A 16,250-nucleotide genomic window follows, 5' to 3' on the forward strand; every position below is an offset into this window, starting at 1 on the left:
TTGTGTTTAAACTGTTTAGCCTTATGGATGGGGGCCACTGTCAGTATCTTGGGCATTACTGAACTTCAGCATGGTTTGGTGCCACACACCTTAGTGGCTTGAGGTTATTTGGTTTGATTTCTCTTTAAGAACAGATAAGTTATTTTTAGGAGCATTCTGGAAAAAAATAACATTGTGGTCGGTTCCATAGAATTCCTTCAAAATCAAGGGTTGAAATGGGAAATGTTAAAGAAGCGCTGGCTGTAGTGGAGTTATTGGGTGATCCATATTAGACTGCTGTGAAAGTGATTTGTAAGGAAAAGGATTATGGAGAGAATTGGCTAGCCAGGGAGTTGGTAATGGCTTAGTCTCTCCTCTCTAGAGCATCTGTTTTAATCTCGCCCAGGTTGCTAGTGACTAAAGGTTGCTACTTTCTGTTGGCTGTCTTTTCAGCCTATGTGCAATGGGTTGGTGGGATTGGGCCAGTTGTTATTAGATAAGTGGTCAGATTATTAAAACCCCAGTTGGCACTAGCTGATCCTTGCTTGGCAGCCTTAACAGAAAGCCAAGGACTCAGTGGAGCCTGGATTATTGTTGTCCCTAGAGGTGATCCCTCCAGGTCTGATTAAGGTGTATTAGTGTGAGAGTTTGGGAGAAGCTCCCAGTGATGCTGTTTATTCTGTGACTGTTCTGTGGATAAGTAGAGGATGTAATTTAACCTGGGCACCCTCCATCTTCATCTTACCCTACGTTTCATACATTCCACACGTGCAGTGGTTGCTGCCAGTGCCTGTTTAACATTTAAGTAGATCAGTAAAAGTTATGTATGTGCCTGGAGAACAAATAAGGGCCAACCTGGGTCAGCTATCCACCAGCTTAGGCCAGATGTTCTCTTCTCCTGTGACAGTATCTGATCTGTAGAAACCTGATGTCTAGATGGATCCTGCTTCCATCATGCTGATGGGAAAATGTCTATTGATTGCCATGAAAACTACAACACAGCCATGCTTTTACGTGTCACACTCCTTACGCTGCTCCTTTTTGTGGCTTCATCTTATAAAATCTGCATAGCATAAAGGAAGGGAAATGAAAGCTGATACAAAAAGCACCCAGATGTCATGTAAATATTACTACGTGTTAACCCAGTTAATCTTGGGCATTTGGTTTCCTATAATAATAATACTTGGGACTTTTCAGCTGTGGATCTCAGTGTATCATCTTATGTATTTATATGTGTCCCAGAAGGCACCAGGAGAGCAGGCAAATGGTCACTGCAACACCCATCAGCTGCTTTTACTCTACGTTCATCCGTTATTGGTTAGGAAAGGAAGTTACTTCACTGTACCCAAATTGCCCGGTATCATTAAGTTGGCCACCCACCGATGGGCAAATCACAGCCAATATTTCCCCAAGAGGCCCTCTGTTTTTGTGCACTTCCATTTTGGAGCATGCGGCATAATGTGAGACATGTGGGTCTTGATTTTCAGAGCTGCTGAGCAACCACAACTCCAGGGCAGAGGTGTGGGAGTGAATAGGAGGTTCATGTTCTCAACACCTCTAAAAATCTGGGTGGCTCAAGTTGGGGCCCCCAAAAATGAGGCATCAAAGTTAAAAACCACTTTTGAAAACATTGGCCTCAGCTTCTCTGTTCTTCACCTTCCTGATTTGTTTGTTATACTTCATGGGGAATGATGTGAGACTTTGATTATTCTTGTCTACAGGGAAAAGTGTTTTTGCTAAAATCTAAGGTGTGAATTTAACTTATATAGCGATACAGATATAAACCCCAGTGTACACACTTTTATTACAGTACGCGTGCCTTTTTTGGTTTAGTTCATGTTGCATGGGAAGGGGTTTAAGTTAAACCAAAGAAAGCCACTCTATACTGGAAAAAGTGTGTCTACGTGAAGGGTCACATTGGTATGACTATATTGATATAATGGGTAAAACTTTCCAACACAGACAAAGCCTCGGTGTTTGTAAAGTGCTTCGAGACCTAGATGAAAGGTGCTACCAGAATGCATTATGTTCTTGTTCTTAATGAGTAACCCAAAAGAATACCAGGATCTTATCTTCTTCCCAAAGTGCAATGTCCGTAACAACACAACGATGGCTGCTGTACTCAGTGGCCAGGGCAGCCGTGATTGTGAATGAGTATTAACTCAAGATGGATACTTTGGTCCTCAGCTTTTCACCCCAGAGAAGTTGTCAGATTTCAGTCTAAAGATTTTTTTAGTTTCCTTAACAGTTTATCATCTCCTTACGTTCTCTCTCTCTCTTTTGCAGATCTAGAAACAAATGGTGATTTAAACAATGATGATTTTGAGTATGAAGATGAAGCCAAACTCGTTATATTTCCAGATCACTATGAAATTCCATTACCAAATATAGAGGAGTTGCCAGCACTGGTCAGTGAGTGTGTGCTACTGGTGGCAGAGTAGGAATTGACTCCAAGTTCATTTTTATGGATACAGGGATTTGTTTGCTCATGTGTATGTTGGTTATTTTTACTATTAGGGTCTCCCTCATGCCCTGCACGGGGAAATTAGGCAAAGGGGAGGCATTTGAAAAAATGTGACTTACTGCATCTGTCTCTTGCTTTTATTTTACCTTCTTCCTTGTTCACTCCACTTATTCTGTCCTGTTCTTTGGCCAGTGGTTTATCTCTTAGAATCATAGAAATGTAGGACTGAGGCAGGACTAAGTATTCTCTAGACCATCCATGACAGGTGTTTGTTTAACCTGTTCTTAAAAGTCTCCAATGATGTGGATTCCACAACCTCCCTAGGTAATTTGTTCCAGTGCTTAACCACCCGGACAATTAGAAAGTTTTTCCTAACTCTAACCTAATTTTCCCTTGCTGCAGTTTAAGCCCATTATGTTTGTCCTGAGTGGTTAAGGAGAGCAATTTATCACCCTCCTCTTTATAACAACCTTTTACATACTTGAAGACTGTTATCATGTCTTCTTGCTGTGTCTTGATTATCTGTTTTTGACCCCTCTCTTCCTTCCTGGAGCACTTATATGGCCCTCATCACTGTAGTATCTCAGAACCTCACAATTAATATATTTATCCTCACATCACCCCAATATGGTAAGGAAGTGCCCCATTTAACAGATTGGGACCTGAGGCACAGAGAGACTAATATGGTAACCTGCCCACGGTCACACAGGAAGTTATGGCAGAGCAAGGAATTGAACTCCGGCCTGTGTCCCAGGCTAGTGCCTTAATCTCTAGACCATCCTTCTCCTTTTGCTTCCCACACCCTTTCTCTCTACTGTATTCTCTACCTCTTCCCTGTATGTTCTGTCTCTCCTTTCTTCTCCCCCCTAAAGCTATTCTAGTGGAGGGATTTCAACAGGGAGAGGATAGTGGCCTTACAGATCACCTCTGGGTGGTGGAAGAGAGGGTAAAGACTGTGCTGGGAGAACTGGACCCATGGTGTGTGGAGACTAGCTCTTTGACAATGTTGAGGAGGTTGGAGAGGGGTGAAGCAAAAGAGACCAGGGCAGTTAAGAAGAGATGGCAGAGTTATGCAGGGTCTTGCAGGCAAGAGAGAGAAGCTTGAACTTTGAGATGGAGAAGTGGGAGCCGGTGGAGGGATTCAGAGGGGCGAGGTTAGATGGTGATGGGCAAGGAAGAGGATCTTAACAGCTGTCTTGTTGGACTGGAGAGAGGCAAAAACCCGGGGAGGCAAAAATGTTGAAGAGGAGCATATGAGACAGTCCAAAGCAGCAGAGAGAATGAAGCTGGTGATGAGACCCTGAGATCTGGCCAGGATGCGGTTGCTAGAGACCTCAGGGAGTGCAGGTTGAGTGGTATGGAAAGCGGAGGCAGCAAGATGAAGCTGGAGGAGCAACAGAGTCTGCATGTGTAGATAAGCATTCAATGAGATTAGAGGAGATGAGGCTTGGGGTGGTAGTTGGAGAGGTCAGGGGCTTGATTGCTGCGGCAGGGGGAAAGAAGGCCTGCTGGTATTGAGAGAGGAAGTGAGAGGTGAGTGTGTGGGTGGGTGAAGGCAGTTGGTGGTGGGGTTGCTGAGGCAGATTGAGGGATTAGAACATGGCTACAGAATTTGGCACCACTGATGGGGAGAAGGTGGAGGGTGTTTACGGAGGGAGGAGGGAGATCATGGCCATCCCAAGTGGAGAGAGAAGAGAGTTTAAGGAAGCTGCAAACAGGTGATGGGGATTGAAGGCTTGGGAATTCCCCTTCAGCAGATGTGAGGCTTGGCAGTGCTTTGTACAGAAGTACTGAGTCATGTCGAGAATTGACTCCTGCATCTGTTTTTCCATTTTTGTTGTTCTGTTATCTGCACTATCAAAAGAAGGCTCATGTTTTCCAAAGGAGACCCTCGGTTTTGGATACACTATTTGAGGCACCAGAGGGCTTGATATTCAGAGACTGAGAAACCCCAGTTCCCATTGACTTCAGTTGATGTTGTGGGTGCTCAGCACTTCTGAAAATCAGGAACAAGATGTCTCAAGATGGGTACCCAAAATCAGAGGCCATTTTGGAAAGTTTGGACCAAATAAAAGCCCCCAAACCTGCAGGCACTTACCCACCTTTAATCACATGAGTAGTTCTATTGGATTGGGGCCTAAGAATGTAACACATACATTGGAAGATAATCTGTTTTCATTAGCTTGGCTCAAGGGTTGCCACAGGCAAAAAATAAAATATTTATTTACCAAAACCCACATGTCCTTAGATAATGTATTAGGTATTGTTTCAGTTATAATAATTTAATTTACACTTTCAAGTTAATGCTGTTGGTTTGTCTTTTGTATGCCTCTGTGCTGGGACAATGAAACCAGACTTGTGAGTTTCACTTTCTGGTTCCTATAAGTTATCACAATGCTGCTGCAATGGTTGGGTTACAAACTCTGCATGGAAATGTTTAAAACCCAAGCAAACTGGTTTCGTTAAAATAAAAACGCAAAATTTAAAAGCATTTCTCTTAATATTCGGGTTTGTGTTTAAAAAGAAAAGGATACGCAATCTACATTTGGGCTCTAAGCTATTTCACAGTGTGTCTTTATGGAGAAACAGGTGGAGTTACGGGTTAAAGGAAAGCATTCTTATGTGATGTATAGACTCATTAAAAAACCCACACTACACAGGTATGGTGTGTTTATAGGGGTAAGAGTTGACAGCTTGCAAACACCTAAGCTAGTTTAGAGAGTGTAAGAAAATGTCCTGCTTTAAGAATATGCGATATCTGCTGTTGAAGGGAAAACACACTGTTTATTTTTAAAGCAGCATATTTTATTATGGTCCCTGCCCTGCTATAGTAATGATGGTAATGGCTGTCATTCAGTAAAGAACTTATGTGCATATTGACGTCATGTTATGCATTTGCTTAAATATCTTGCTGAGTCGGGTCCTTAGTTCTAGCCAGATCCTTGAACTGGGCATAAACATTGACTCTGAGTTCCTTTAGGTTTGTTGCTACCAACTCTCATACCCAGTTAGCATTAGCCCCATCCGGACAATGGGCCACTCAGTTCTTTCACGGGAAACAAAGAACCATCAAGATTATTTCCCTTGGGAAATAAAGGAAACTTTTGCTTGTTTTTCCAAATACCCTTTTCAGTTGGAAACGTATTTGTTATTTTTTGAGCCAGAACATAGAGGTCCTGATTCTGCCTTCAGTGATACCCAGGTGATGGACTTTACTGGGGCTGCACAGATGCAGCTAAGGGTAGAATGTGCCTTGGTTTATTTAGTGGCTTGGGAACATGAAGAGAGTTTATTTACAAAGGGGGAGACTTTCAAAGGCACAAAAGGCAGCTAGGTGCCTTACTCCCTATGGCTTTCAATTGTACCTAGCACCCCTTTGACAGAGGCTTTTCAGTTTTGCCTTCTAAGAACTGTTGGATGGGTTAGTTTTTGAGTTTGACCTCCCTGCTTTATTTGGCTTCATTTTACAGGTAACAATAGCTTGTGACGCAGTCCTCAGTTCAAAATCTCCCTACCGAAAGCAGGACCCGGACTCGTGGGAAGAAGAGCTACAAGTATCCAAACACGCCAAAACCCTTGTACAGATGGACAACGGTGTTAGGATTCCCCCCAGGTAGGGCGCCAGGGTTTGTTTATTTGTATGGTGACCAGTGCGCTTCAGAAAAAGGCTCACTGATGGAGCTGTCCTTGTTTTGTGACTTTGGAGGTCCATGTGGGCAACTCAAGGAGCTGGTCCTAAGCCAAATGACCAGCTGTGAGACTTCCTTGTACTCCACGTTGGTAGATGGTGGGCTTTTGTTTATGGACTCGAACGTCAGCATTTTGGGTTGTAGCACTGATTTCTTTCTTTTGCTTTACTTTCAATGTTCCCCATGGCAGTGGCTGGAAGTGCTCGAAGTGTGACCTGCGGGAGAACCTCTGGCTGAACCTGACGGATGGCTCGGTGCTGTGCGGGAAATGGTTCTTCGATGGCAGTGGGGGAAACGGACATGCACTGGAACACTACAAAGAGATGGGCTATCCCTTAGCAGTGAAGCTGGGAACCATCACTCCCGATGGTGCAGGTTAGTTGCCAGGTGATTTGTGCTCAGCTGCAAAGAAACCAAAATATACAACATACATCACAGCCTCTTTTATAGCCCAGAATAGCTGTATTTGTTAATAAACCTCTGTACACATCACACATTTTGGAGCAGCTGTGAGAGATGCAGATTTCATGGAGCAGATCCTCAACTGGTGTAAATTAACATAGATTTATTGGTGCGTCACCAATTTACACGAGCTGGAATAGCCAAATCTTGTGTTATGTAGAGCTGATTTCCATGTCTGACAGCTTTTCTGTGCCTATGTTTCTTGCATAGCTCAGCTGTTAGCTTGTGTGAACTGGACCAGAACTAGAATGAGTGAGATATATATGTGGGAACACGTATTGTATGTTGGTTTGTGGCTTTACATCTTCATGCTCTTTTAGTGCCTGTATATAGTCTAAATGTGGGTAGGAAATATCCTATAAATGTACTATCCATAGTAAATTGAGACACAAATGTATGTGTATTGGGAGAGAAGGAACCAGGCTCTTGAAGAATGAAAGGTACACAATGTATTGCCATTTGTGTCCCTCTATGTGGTGACTAACATAATTTTTCCATATTGGATAGCAGTAGGTTTAAGAAACGGATTGTTACAGTTTCTTAAAAATTGTATAACTTTTGTAAATGTTCCCTAGTAAGATGCAGGATTGATTTATAATACATATGATTTGAGTATACTGGAAACTTGGTTTGCTTGAAATGAAAAGGAAAACCTAAGAATCTGTGAACCCTGGAAAAAATTCTAGTTTGAAGAAAACTCTAGTTTTGCACCATTTCTTCTTGCATTTCCTAGCTGTGTTTTTACTGCTGGGGAAACGTGATGAAAGCAGGATCTTTGTTTAGAAGTTTACTAGATTATAAGGTCAGAAGGAACCATAATGATCATCTGGTCTGAGCCCTGCCTAGCGCAGGACATAGAATTTCGTCCAGTGATTCCTGCATTGATCCCAGACCTGATGTGATGTTTGTTAATTTTTGTAAAGTGCTTCAAGATCCTCACAGAAAAGGAGCTATATAAGTGGTGGTGTTCAATGTCAATCCTCTGACATTCCACTGTGTTGCTGTGGAGAGGATTATGAACTGCGGGGATTAGACAGGATAGAGGCATGAGGAGCCGCAATTCCTAAGCAAAGAGATTCTGTTTTCATACGACTATCAGGAGGAAGTATGAACAAAGAATATCATTATGCACTAGAATTTGGTTTTTAGTGCTCATGGTTGTATGGATGAAAAATGACTTTCCAAAAGCCATTTCCTATTAAAGCTGGTGTATTTGCCCCTTGTATTTGTAATCCACATCAGTGAGGATTTGGTTGTAAGACGTTTACCTTACATTTGAATTATCAGCTTTTCCTTGATTCCATCAAAGCAGGAAAGAATTTCCCTGCTTGAATACCACTCAGCTGCAGGGAAAGGACACTACAGCCCGCGGGAGTGCCTGATTCAACCTGCTGTTGTATTAGAATGCCTAGCAAAATTCACTCCCCATTCCCAGATGGAGAATTTGATTCCTTATGCATGTCTGATCTTGGAAGTTCAGTTTTTTAACGACATGAATGTAGAGGTCGGTCTTGACCTGTCCCCATAGCAGGATTCTACTAGGTCTGCAAGAGAGTCTCTAAAGAGAATGTTTTTCACTGGTTGTCGGGTGCTCTTTAAACAACAATACTAGTTTCCTGTCGCTGTTGTCCTTCCGCCCTCACCCTATCATCCACCTCCTCTCTCTGGTAACAAAGGGCAGACTGTCATCCTTCCTCTCTGAATGAGGAGCAGCAGCTGTTCTGCGTGGGTCTTTGTTCCTGTTCTGTCAGAAGTCAACTCTGCTTCCCTTCAGAAAAGATTCTCTCCCTCCCCACTTGCTCACTTATTAATAAAACACTTCTCTTTATATACAAATGACAGTGGTAAATGTAATATTTTCTGTAGGGCTGGACTGTAACCCTACAATCCAGCCTGAGTAAGGGGCAGCATGTAGTTGCATTGCCCCACTTTGTTCCAGGGAGCGAGTAATCTATCAGCCCTTTTGCTGGCACAGATTGCTTCTCCTCTGCACCAACTCAGGTGTGCCAAGGCTCCACCTACTCTCTGCCCACCTCCCCAGGATGAGAGTAGTAGCCCACAGATGGTCCATTTCCCCTCCTCCTTCCCCGCAGGCTCCAGTTCTGCAGGTACCACATGCAGCGAAGTATGGGAGCTCCTTGCCCCGTTATTCTCCGCTGCATGGATGCACAGGAGGTCTCACAACTGAACCCATAGTGTCTTCTGGGGATTTCAAAGCACTGTACAAATAGCAACGAATTATATGAGACACCCACAAAACAGGTGGCATCACCCCACTTTACAGCCCAAGGTCAGATGGCCGATCTGTGGCTGAGACAGGAATTGAACCCAAGTCTTCTGATTCCCAGCCCAGGGCCTCAAATGTAGCACGTTCCCAGATCCTTGTTTGTCTGTGCTTTTCAAACTCCTCCACTGCAGGACAGATTCTGCCACCTCCTTCAGCTCTCATAACAACATAGTTGTGTCCCATTTTCTCCACTGTGGTGCCACATCTTTTAAACTGGCTGCAGGGCTTTATAAAGGTGGTAATGGCTGAAAGCAGCATGCCCTGTTTAGCACAGACACAGATGTTGAATGATCCTTTGCATTGGCTGTCTCTGTCATGTAGTTCTCTGGGGCCTCCCTATGCAGCCAGCTCTCTAGGGTGAAACAGAGAGTCCCGCCCCCTGTGCCTCTGACACTCTACCATGGAATCGAGTGCTGCATCTGGTGCTTGATTTAAGGCTCCAACAGAAAAGAATATTGGGATAGCAGTGTTCATCTTTCCATTTCTTCCTGCAAGCACCTCTGTTTTTGCTTCCCTTTAATTTCCACCCCAATTTTTTCTCACCTTCTCTTGTTTCCAGTGTTTCTGTGGGGATCATCAGGGTGTCTTTTCTTCCACTCCCCTCCACCATTTCCTGCCACTGTGAGCCTCGCTTTTCCTTGCCACCATAATTATTTCTTTTCTGACCCACCTCTGTTCTGAATCTACTGTGATCTGCTATACCAATGTGCTTCAGACTCAGCCACGGGGGCCCTCTTCTCCCCGCTCTGGGATTTGCTGCTCTTGATTTTAAATAAATGAATTCCTTCTCTCTCCTCTTCTTCCTCTCCTCTCTAAAAGTCACTGTGATATTTTGTAGTATATTTAGCTGCACAGTTGAAGGTGTTGAACCCATGAAATGAGAGCTGGGCTTGAGCAAAGATTAATGGCTCACGTGTCCAGGTTCCATTTCTACTATTCCGTTGATCTGTGGTTTCAGGCTAACGACACTCTCTCTCGATCACAAAAAAATGGTCTGAACTAGGGAAAATAAACTCCCAGCTTCCATGTGGATAAAGGTAGTCACCCTAGATGTGTGTGTGTGTGTAATTTCACTCTGAGAAGCACTCTGAACTTTACGGTCTGTTTGGCTGTTCATGACTTAACCATCAGAGTATGGGAATGTGGTGAGCTCCTGTATATGGATGAAAACATAATGTCTTCTGGGACGCTAACACTCACACAATGGAATTCCGGCAGAGGGACATGCTATAGCCACACAAATACCAGCAGGGTCACCCATGACTAATGTTAATGGAGGGAATGCTGGACTAATCAGCGTAACTTAAGGGCCATTCCCTGTCTCAGGAGGCTTAATAATTACAGGCCAGTAACTTGACTAACCTTTTTAAAAGCTGCATTAACTCTTAGGGTACTGGCTAATCCCCAGCATGAAGGGAAAAGTTGCAGTGAGGTCAACACGGGACCAGGACCCAGGTATCTAAGCTCTTGGGGGGCAGACCAGTTGCTAAGATTTTATTCAAGTTGCCTGGTGATTTTTTTTGCTGATGAGGGGAGAAGATCTATAGCTGCTAGGAGATGGGGCATGCTGAGGACTCTTGGGAAGGGGTACACCTGTCCTGAACTGCCTTCCCCTGTGCTGGCATCTCCCCTAACTTGTGCACCTAACAGGACCTCTCTCTCCCTGCAGCTTGTTCCTGTCCCTCCCTCAGGCAGGGATCTGGCAAGGGGGGAGTAGTCACCGAGGGAGGTCTGGTTAGGTGCATGGAGAAGTGCGGGGAAGTGGGTAGACAGCATGAGGCTGTCAGTGGAGGGCAGGGGGTATTCTCCTGGTTGGGTGTAAAGATGGGCCAGGGAACTGTGCTGGGTCCTGTCAGGTTCTGGGGAGGGCTTGGGAGAGGGTAAATAGGCCTCTTGCTTGGGGCAGGAGAGAGAGATGATGAGGGGGCTGCTGACTGCAGTGTGTCTCATCAGTGTGTCCTTCACAATAGAAGGGCTGCAAACATCATTTACTTGATCAGAAAGACAAAATCTGCACTGGACTGAACTCCGGGATAGGGCTCGCCTGGTAAATACTGAACAGTGGGACCTTCCCTTCCTTTCTGTCCTCTCCTCAGATTTATTAAACTCCATTTCCTTGGGAAAATATTATCACTGGAGAAACAGTGCTTCCCCCGTCAGCTCGAGCTCTGCCCTGAGATAACAAACAAGCAGAGTGTTCTCTCTCTGCCAGGGCAGACTCAAGCCCACATGACCCACACTAGCATGCCTGGGCCCTGGATTTCCCTGCTGCACCTGTTTTTGTATGGGGGCCATGGGGTCGGCAAAGGAGATTCCTGTGAAATCCTGTTCAGAGCCCAGGAAGCCCAAACTGTTACAGCAAGACAAAGCATTAGGGACTCTCTGTCTAGCTTAGACACTGCAGAGATGGGGTCCGTAAAGTACCTGACCGTTGTTAGTGGAAATGAGGCTCGTCTACATGGGAAAGTTGTATTGGTATGAGCAAAGGTATGAATTTAAACCAATATAGTTACACCAGAATAACTCTTATTCCAGCATAAGTGTCCACAGGGTGAGTGAGTACATTGAGTTAACTGGTAAAACTTTCCCGTGTAGACAGGCCCAAGGCATAGAGAAGTTAAGTGACTCTTGCACAAGGTCTCACTGTCAGTCTGTGGCAGAGCAGGGATTTGAACATAGGTCTCCCACCTCCCAAGTTTTGTCTGATCAAGGAATATTGGTCCAATGTTCTTACTAGTTTTTTAGTAGTTATCCTATTCAATCTAGCTTTAGTCATTGCTGAGTAGTTCTTTAGAGGGTTTGATGGAGCTTCATACATTAAAACTAATATTCTTACTATGGGTATTCTCTAAGTAAAATGAAGATTGCTTGCCATGTGTGTAAAAAGCACATTTTAAGTGTGAATTCTCTCTGTCACCCATTCTCACACTGGTATCCTGCAATCAATTATTTTGAGAACTAATGCAGTCTTGTGATCAGGCTCATGCAACTTTTACCAGTATAATGTATGGGTTTATATAAATCTGGCATTCCATAATAGCATAGTATACCTTAGGCATGTTATATCAGTCCCAAGGCTGACATCCAACAATCCTCATCCACCAGGAAACTAAAATAACAACCCTGAAATGCAGGTTGGAAGGTTTTATTCCTATTTATCTAAGGAGATCTATTTATGAGATATAGATCTATTTTTAAGAAGTTCTATGAACCAGATGTGATCTATGCAGTTAAGGATAGGAATTGTGTTGGCAGACATTTAAGTAATGTAGGTCTCACTAACCCTGGAAGTATCTAAGATATTTCTGTGCCCCCCCCATTATCTCACAGTCTTACAGATGTATAGATTCAAAGCCAAAAGGGACCACTATGATCGTCTAGTGTCTGACCTCCTGTATAGCACAGGCCAGAGCATGTCCCCAAAATAAATCCGAGAGCATATCTTGTAGAAAAAACATCCAGTCTTGAGTTAAAAATTGTCAGTGATGGAGCCACCATGATCCACAGTAAATTGTTCTTATATGTATCCTCATTGACACTCATGTGATGTAGGGCACTGCTATTATCCACATTTTACACACACAGAACGGATTGATTAAGTGACTTGCACAAGTCCACACAGGGAGTCTGTAGCAGAGCTGGGACTTGAACCTGGATTTCCTGCAAGCTAGGCTAGTGTCCTAACCTCTGGACAGTCATTCTTTTATTAAATATAATGCTGATTTTCTGAGGCCCTCCTGAGTTATTTATTACTAAAACGTTTACCTTTGTTTGTCATTGGATGGATTTCTCTGCGCTCCTCAATCATTCCCGCGCCACAATAGGAATAAGGGCAAAGATGTTCTCCTTGTGCCTTTAGCAGCAATTGATGACTCATGTAATATCATTAGTAGTCAATCAGCTGTTGATGTCCATAGTTCTAGTGCCTCTGTCTGTATCTAATGTCTGCACATGCATATATACAGGTTCACAAAGTTTCAGATGATCACACAATTTGAAAAGAATCTCTATGTTGAAAATGTAGATTTGCTGCAACACTGATGTTTGTGTGTGGTTTTGCTTCTTGCATTTAGTACACCTCACATGTTTGTATTGCTTTTCTTTTGAAATCACAGTAAACTTTGATATTTTTTTAGGAAACTTTAAATTCTGTGAAAATATAAACTTTGTTTTAAGAGCACTTAATAATGTGATTGTATTGTGGAGGGTAAGATACCTTCCAACCTGTATAACTCTGTATATACTTTTGCAGGTCATACATAAATGTTGGTACTATCAATAGCCCGGTCTGTAAAGGTAGTACTGTTCTTAGAATGTTTTGTTACCTATTGGCTTTATTTAGGAATGGCAACATTCTTTGCATCATCACCTTTGCTTCTCTCTGTTTTGTAGATGTCTATTCTTTTGATGAAGAGGAGGCAGTTTTAGATCCACATATAGCAAAACACTTGGCGCACTTTGGGATTGATATGCTCCAGATGCATGTGGTAGGAAACTCATCTTTTATTTAGAGTCTCTCACATTCTTCTAACCAGAAAACAATAATTTATCAGTGGAAAATAAAATATGATTCCTAAAGCCAACTGCCTGAGATTGTAATGATTGTATTTAGCTTGGTGAAGAATACTGTCAGCTAGTACATGTTGATTCTCTGGGCTCTAAATCAGTATGGGTATGTCTACACTGCATTGTTAACTCAGATCTGTGGGATCCAGGCTTGTGGACTCAGTGTTCCCAAGCCTGTACTTGAACATTCACACTGCATTTTAAACCTGGGTTTACAATTGCTGGACCTGGGTCTCTCAGCCATAGAATCATAGAGTCATAGGACCAGAGAGCACCTCGAGAGGTCATCTAGTCCAGTCTCCTGCACTCACAGCAAGATTAAGTATTACCTAGCCATCCCTGACAGGTGTTTGTCTAACCTGCTCTTAAAAATCTCCAGTGATGGAGATTCCACAACCTCCCTAGGCAATTTATTCCAGTGCTTAACCACCCTGACAGGAAGTTTTTCCTAATGTCCAGCCTAAACCGCCCTTGCTGCAATTTAAGCCCATTGCTTCTCGTCCTATCCTCAGAGGTTAAGAAGAACAATTTTTCCCCCTCCTCCTTGTAACAACCTTTTGTGTACATAAAAACTGTTATCATGTCCCCTCTGTCTTCTCTTCTACAGACTAAACAATTGCAATTTTTTCACTCTTCCCTCATTGGTCATGTTTTCTAGACCTTTAATCATTTTGTTGCTCTTCTCTGGACTTTCTCCAATTTGTCCACATCTTTCCTGAAATGTGGCGCCCAGAACTGGACATAATACTCCAGTTAGGGTGTAATCAGCGTGGAGTAGAGTGGAAGAATTGCTTCTTGTGTCTTGGTTACAACATTCCTGCTAATACATCCCAGAATGTTTGCTTTTTTTGCAACAAAGATCGACTCTGACCCCCAGATCCCGTTCTGCATTACTCCTTCCTAGGCACGCCTTTCCCATTTTGTATGTGTTTACACTTGCTGGATCTGGGTCTCTCAGACATGCTAATGTGTCCATGCTGCATTAAACAGACCTGACTTGGATCTGCAGCTTGAGCTGCGTCCACACTGCAAAATTACAGGGCTTGGACCCAAATCACAGCAGGACTCAGTCTTGGAACCAACCCCCTAGCAGGGTTTTTGGACCCAAGTCAGATTGATTTGTGTGTGGACAGAAATGGGGGGTTGAATTCAAACCTGAGTCAGAGCCCAGGCTTAGTGTGCTGTGTAGACATATCCCCTGTGGTTTCAGGACTGAAAATTGCCTTCCAATAGGATTCCTTACTTGTCTGGAGTTTACATGCTTAACTTTCAGAGGTTAGAGTGTCACTACCCACAAAGATAAGAAAATCCTCTAAATAAAAAAGAGAAGAATATTGAGGTTTTTTAACTATGATGAGTAATTTTTTTAATTTCACGAATAAAAAAAGCCTGTTACATTTAAATGTGCAAGAGTAAAAAGTCAAAATCCACCAAAGATAAGTGGAGCAAGTAACTAACGATCAAATAAAAAAATAATTAAAGGGACAGTTTGGTCAAATGTGGCCCCAAATTTAAGGTGTGTGTGTGTGTGTATATATATATATATAATATTATATTTACCTTCAGCCTTGGAGGCAGTACTGTATAGCCTAAATGATAGAGCACTAGATTGGGACTTGGGAGAATTACATTCTATTCTTGGCTTTGCTACTGACCTGCTGGGTGACCTTGGGCAAGTCACTTCCCCTCTCTGTGCCTCACTTTCCCCATATGTAAAATGGGGATAATGATACCTACCTCATTTGTAAAGCACTTATCGCTCCATGAATGAAAAGTGTTATATGAAAGGTAGGTGGTATTATTATTATTTATTTGCAACCTGAGCATTGCAGTCTTGTGTCAGTGAATGAGAACCTGAAAATGAAATGGGTCTGAGTTCATAGTCTGTTTTCATTGTCTGAGCTGAGAGAAAGCAAACAATAAACTGCAAAAATAACAGTTAAATTTAAAAAGTTAAATTTCACTTTTGAAAAATTTTCTCAGTTCTAATTATCAAAATATGCTGTTAATATTGGTGTGGAAACTAGTTTATTTTAATAAAAAGAATAGGAGTACTTGTGGCACCTTAGAGACTAACAAATTTATTAGAGCATAAGCTTTCGTGGACTACAGCCCACTTCTTGGGATGCATATAGAGTGGAATAAATATTGAGGAGATATATATACACACATACAGAGAGCATAAACAGGTGGGAGTTGTCTTACTAACTCTGAGAGGCCAATTAAGTAAGAGGGAAAAAAACTTTTGAAGTGATAATCAAGATAGCCCAGTACAGACAGTTTGATAAGAAGTGTGAGAATACTTACAAGGGGAGATAGATTCAATGTTTGTAATGGCTCAGCCATTCCCAGTCCTTATTCAATCCTGAGTTGATTGTGTCTAGACAATCTATCTCGCCTTGTAAGTATTCTCACACTTCTTATCAAACTGTCTGTACTGGGCTATCTTGATTATCACTTCAAAAGTTTTTTTTCTCTTACTTAATTGGCCTCTCAGAGTTGGTAAGACAACTCCCACCTGTTTATGCTCTCTGTATGTGTGTATATATATCTCCTCAATATTTATTCCACTCTATATGCATCCGAAGAAGTGGGCTGTAGTCCACGAAAGCTTATGCTCTAATAAATTTGTTAGTCTCCAAGGTGCCACAAGTACTCCTGTTCTTTTTGCGGATACAGACTAACACGGCTGCTACTCTGAAACCTGTCTTTATTTTAATAATCACTTTTAGTAATGGAAAATGCCTCTTTTACTGAGGAAGCATGAAAATTTTGACTTCAGTGGGACCTGGATTTCACCCAA

The 16,250-nt window shown here is 42.7% G+C and overlaps 1 protein-coding gene across 1 annotated transcript in view; it reads left to right on the forward strand.

Annotated features, from left to right (window-relative positions):
• The window catches only part of USP13 (ubiquitin specific peptidase 13), an 86,281-nt gene that overhangs the window by 32,226 nt on the left and 37,805 nt on the right, over nucleotides 1-16,250 (forward strand). The window contains exons 4-7 of the mRNA XM_034780748.1: nucleotides 2,266-2,387; nucleotides 5,914-6,056; nucleotides 6,323-6,507; nucleotides 13,274-13,368. Of these exons, the coding sequence (XP_034636639.1) occupies nucleotides 2,266-2,387; nucleotides 5,914-6,056; nucleotides 6,323-6,507; nucleotides 13,274-13,368 (545 nt within the window). The remainder of the gene's footprint in view (nucleotides 1-2,265; nucleotides 2,388-5,913; nucleotides 6,057-6,322; nucleotides 6,508-13,273; nucleotides 13,369-16,250) is intronic.

This window comes from Trachemys scripta, chromosome 9, assembly GCF_013100865.1.
Source record: "Trachemys scripta elegans isolate TJP31775 chromosome 9, CAS_Tse_1.0, whole genome shotgun sequence".
NCBI classification, from domain to species: Eukaryota; Metazoa; Chordata; order Testudines; family Emydidae; genus Trachemys; species Trachemys scripta.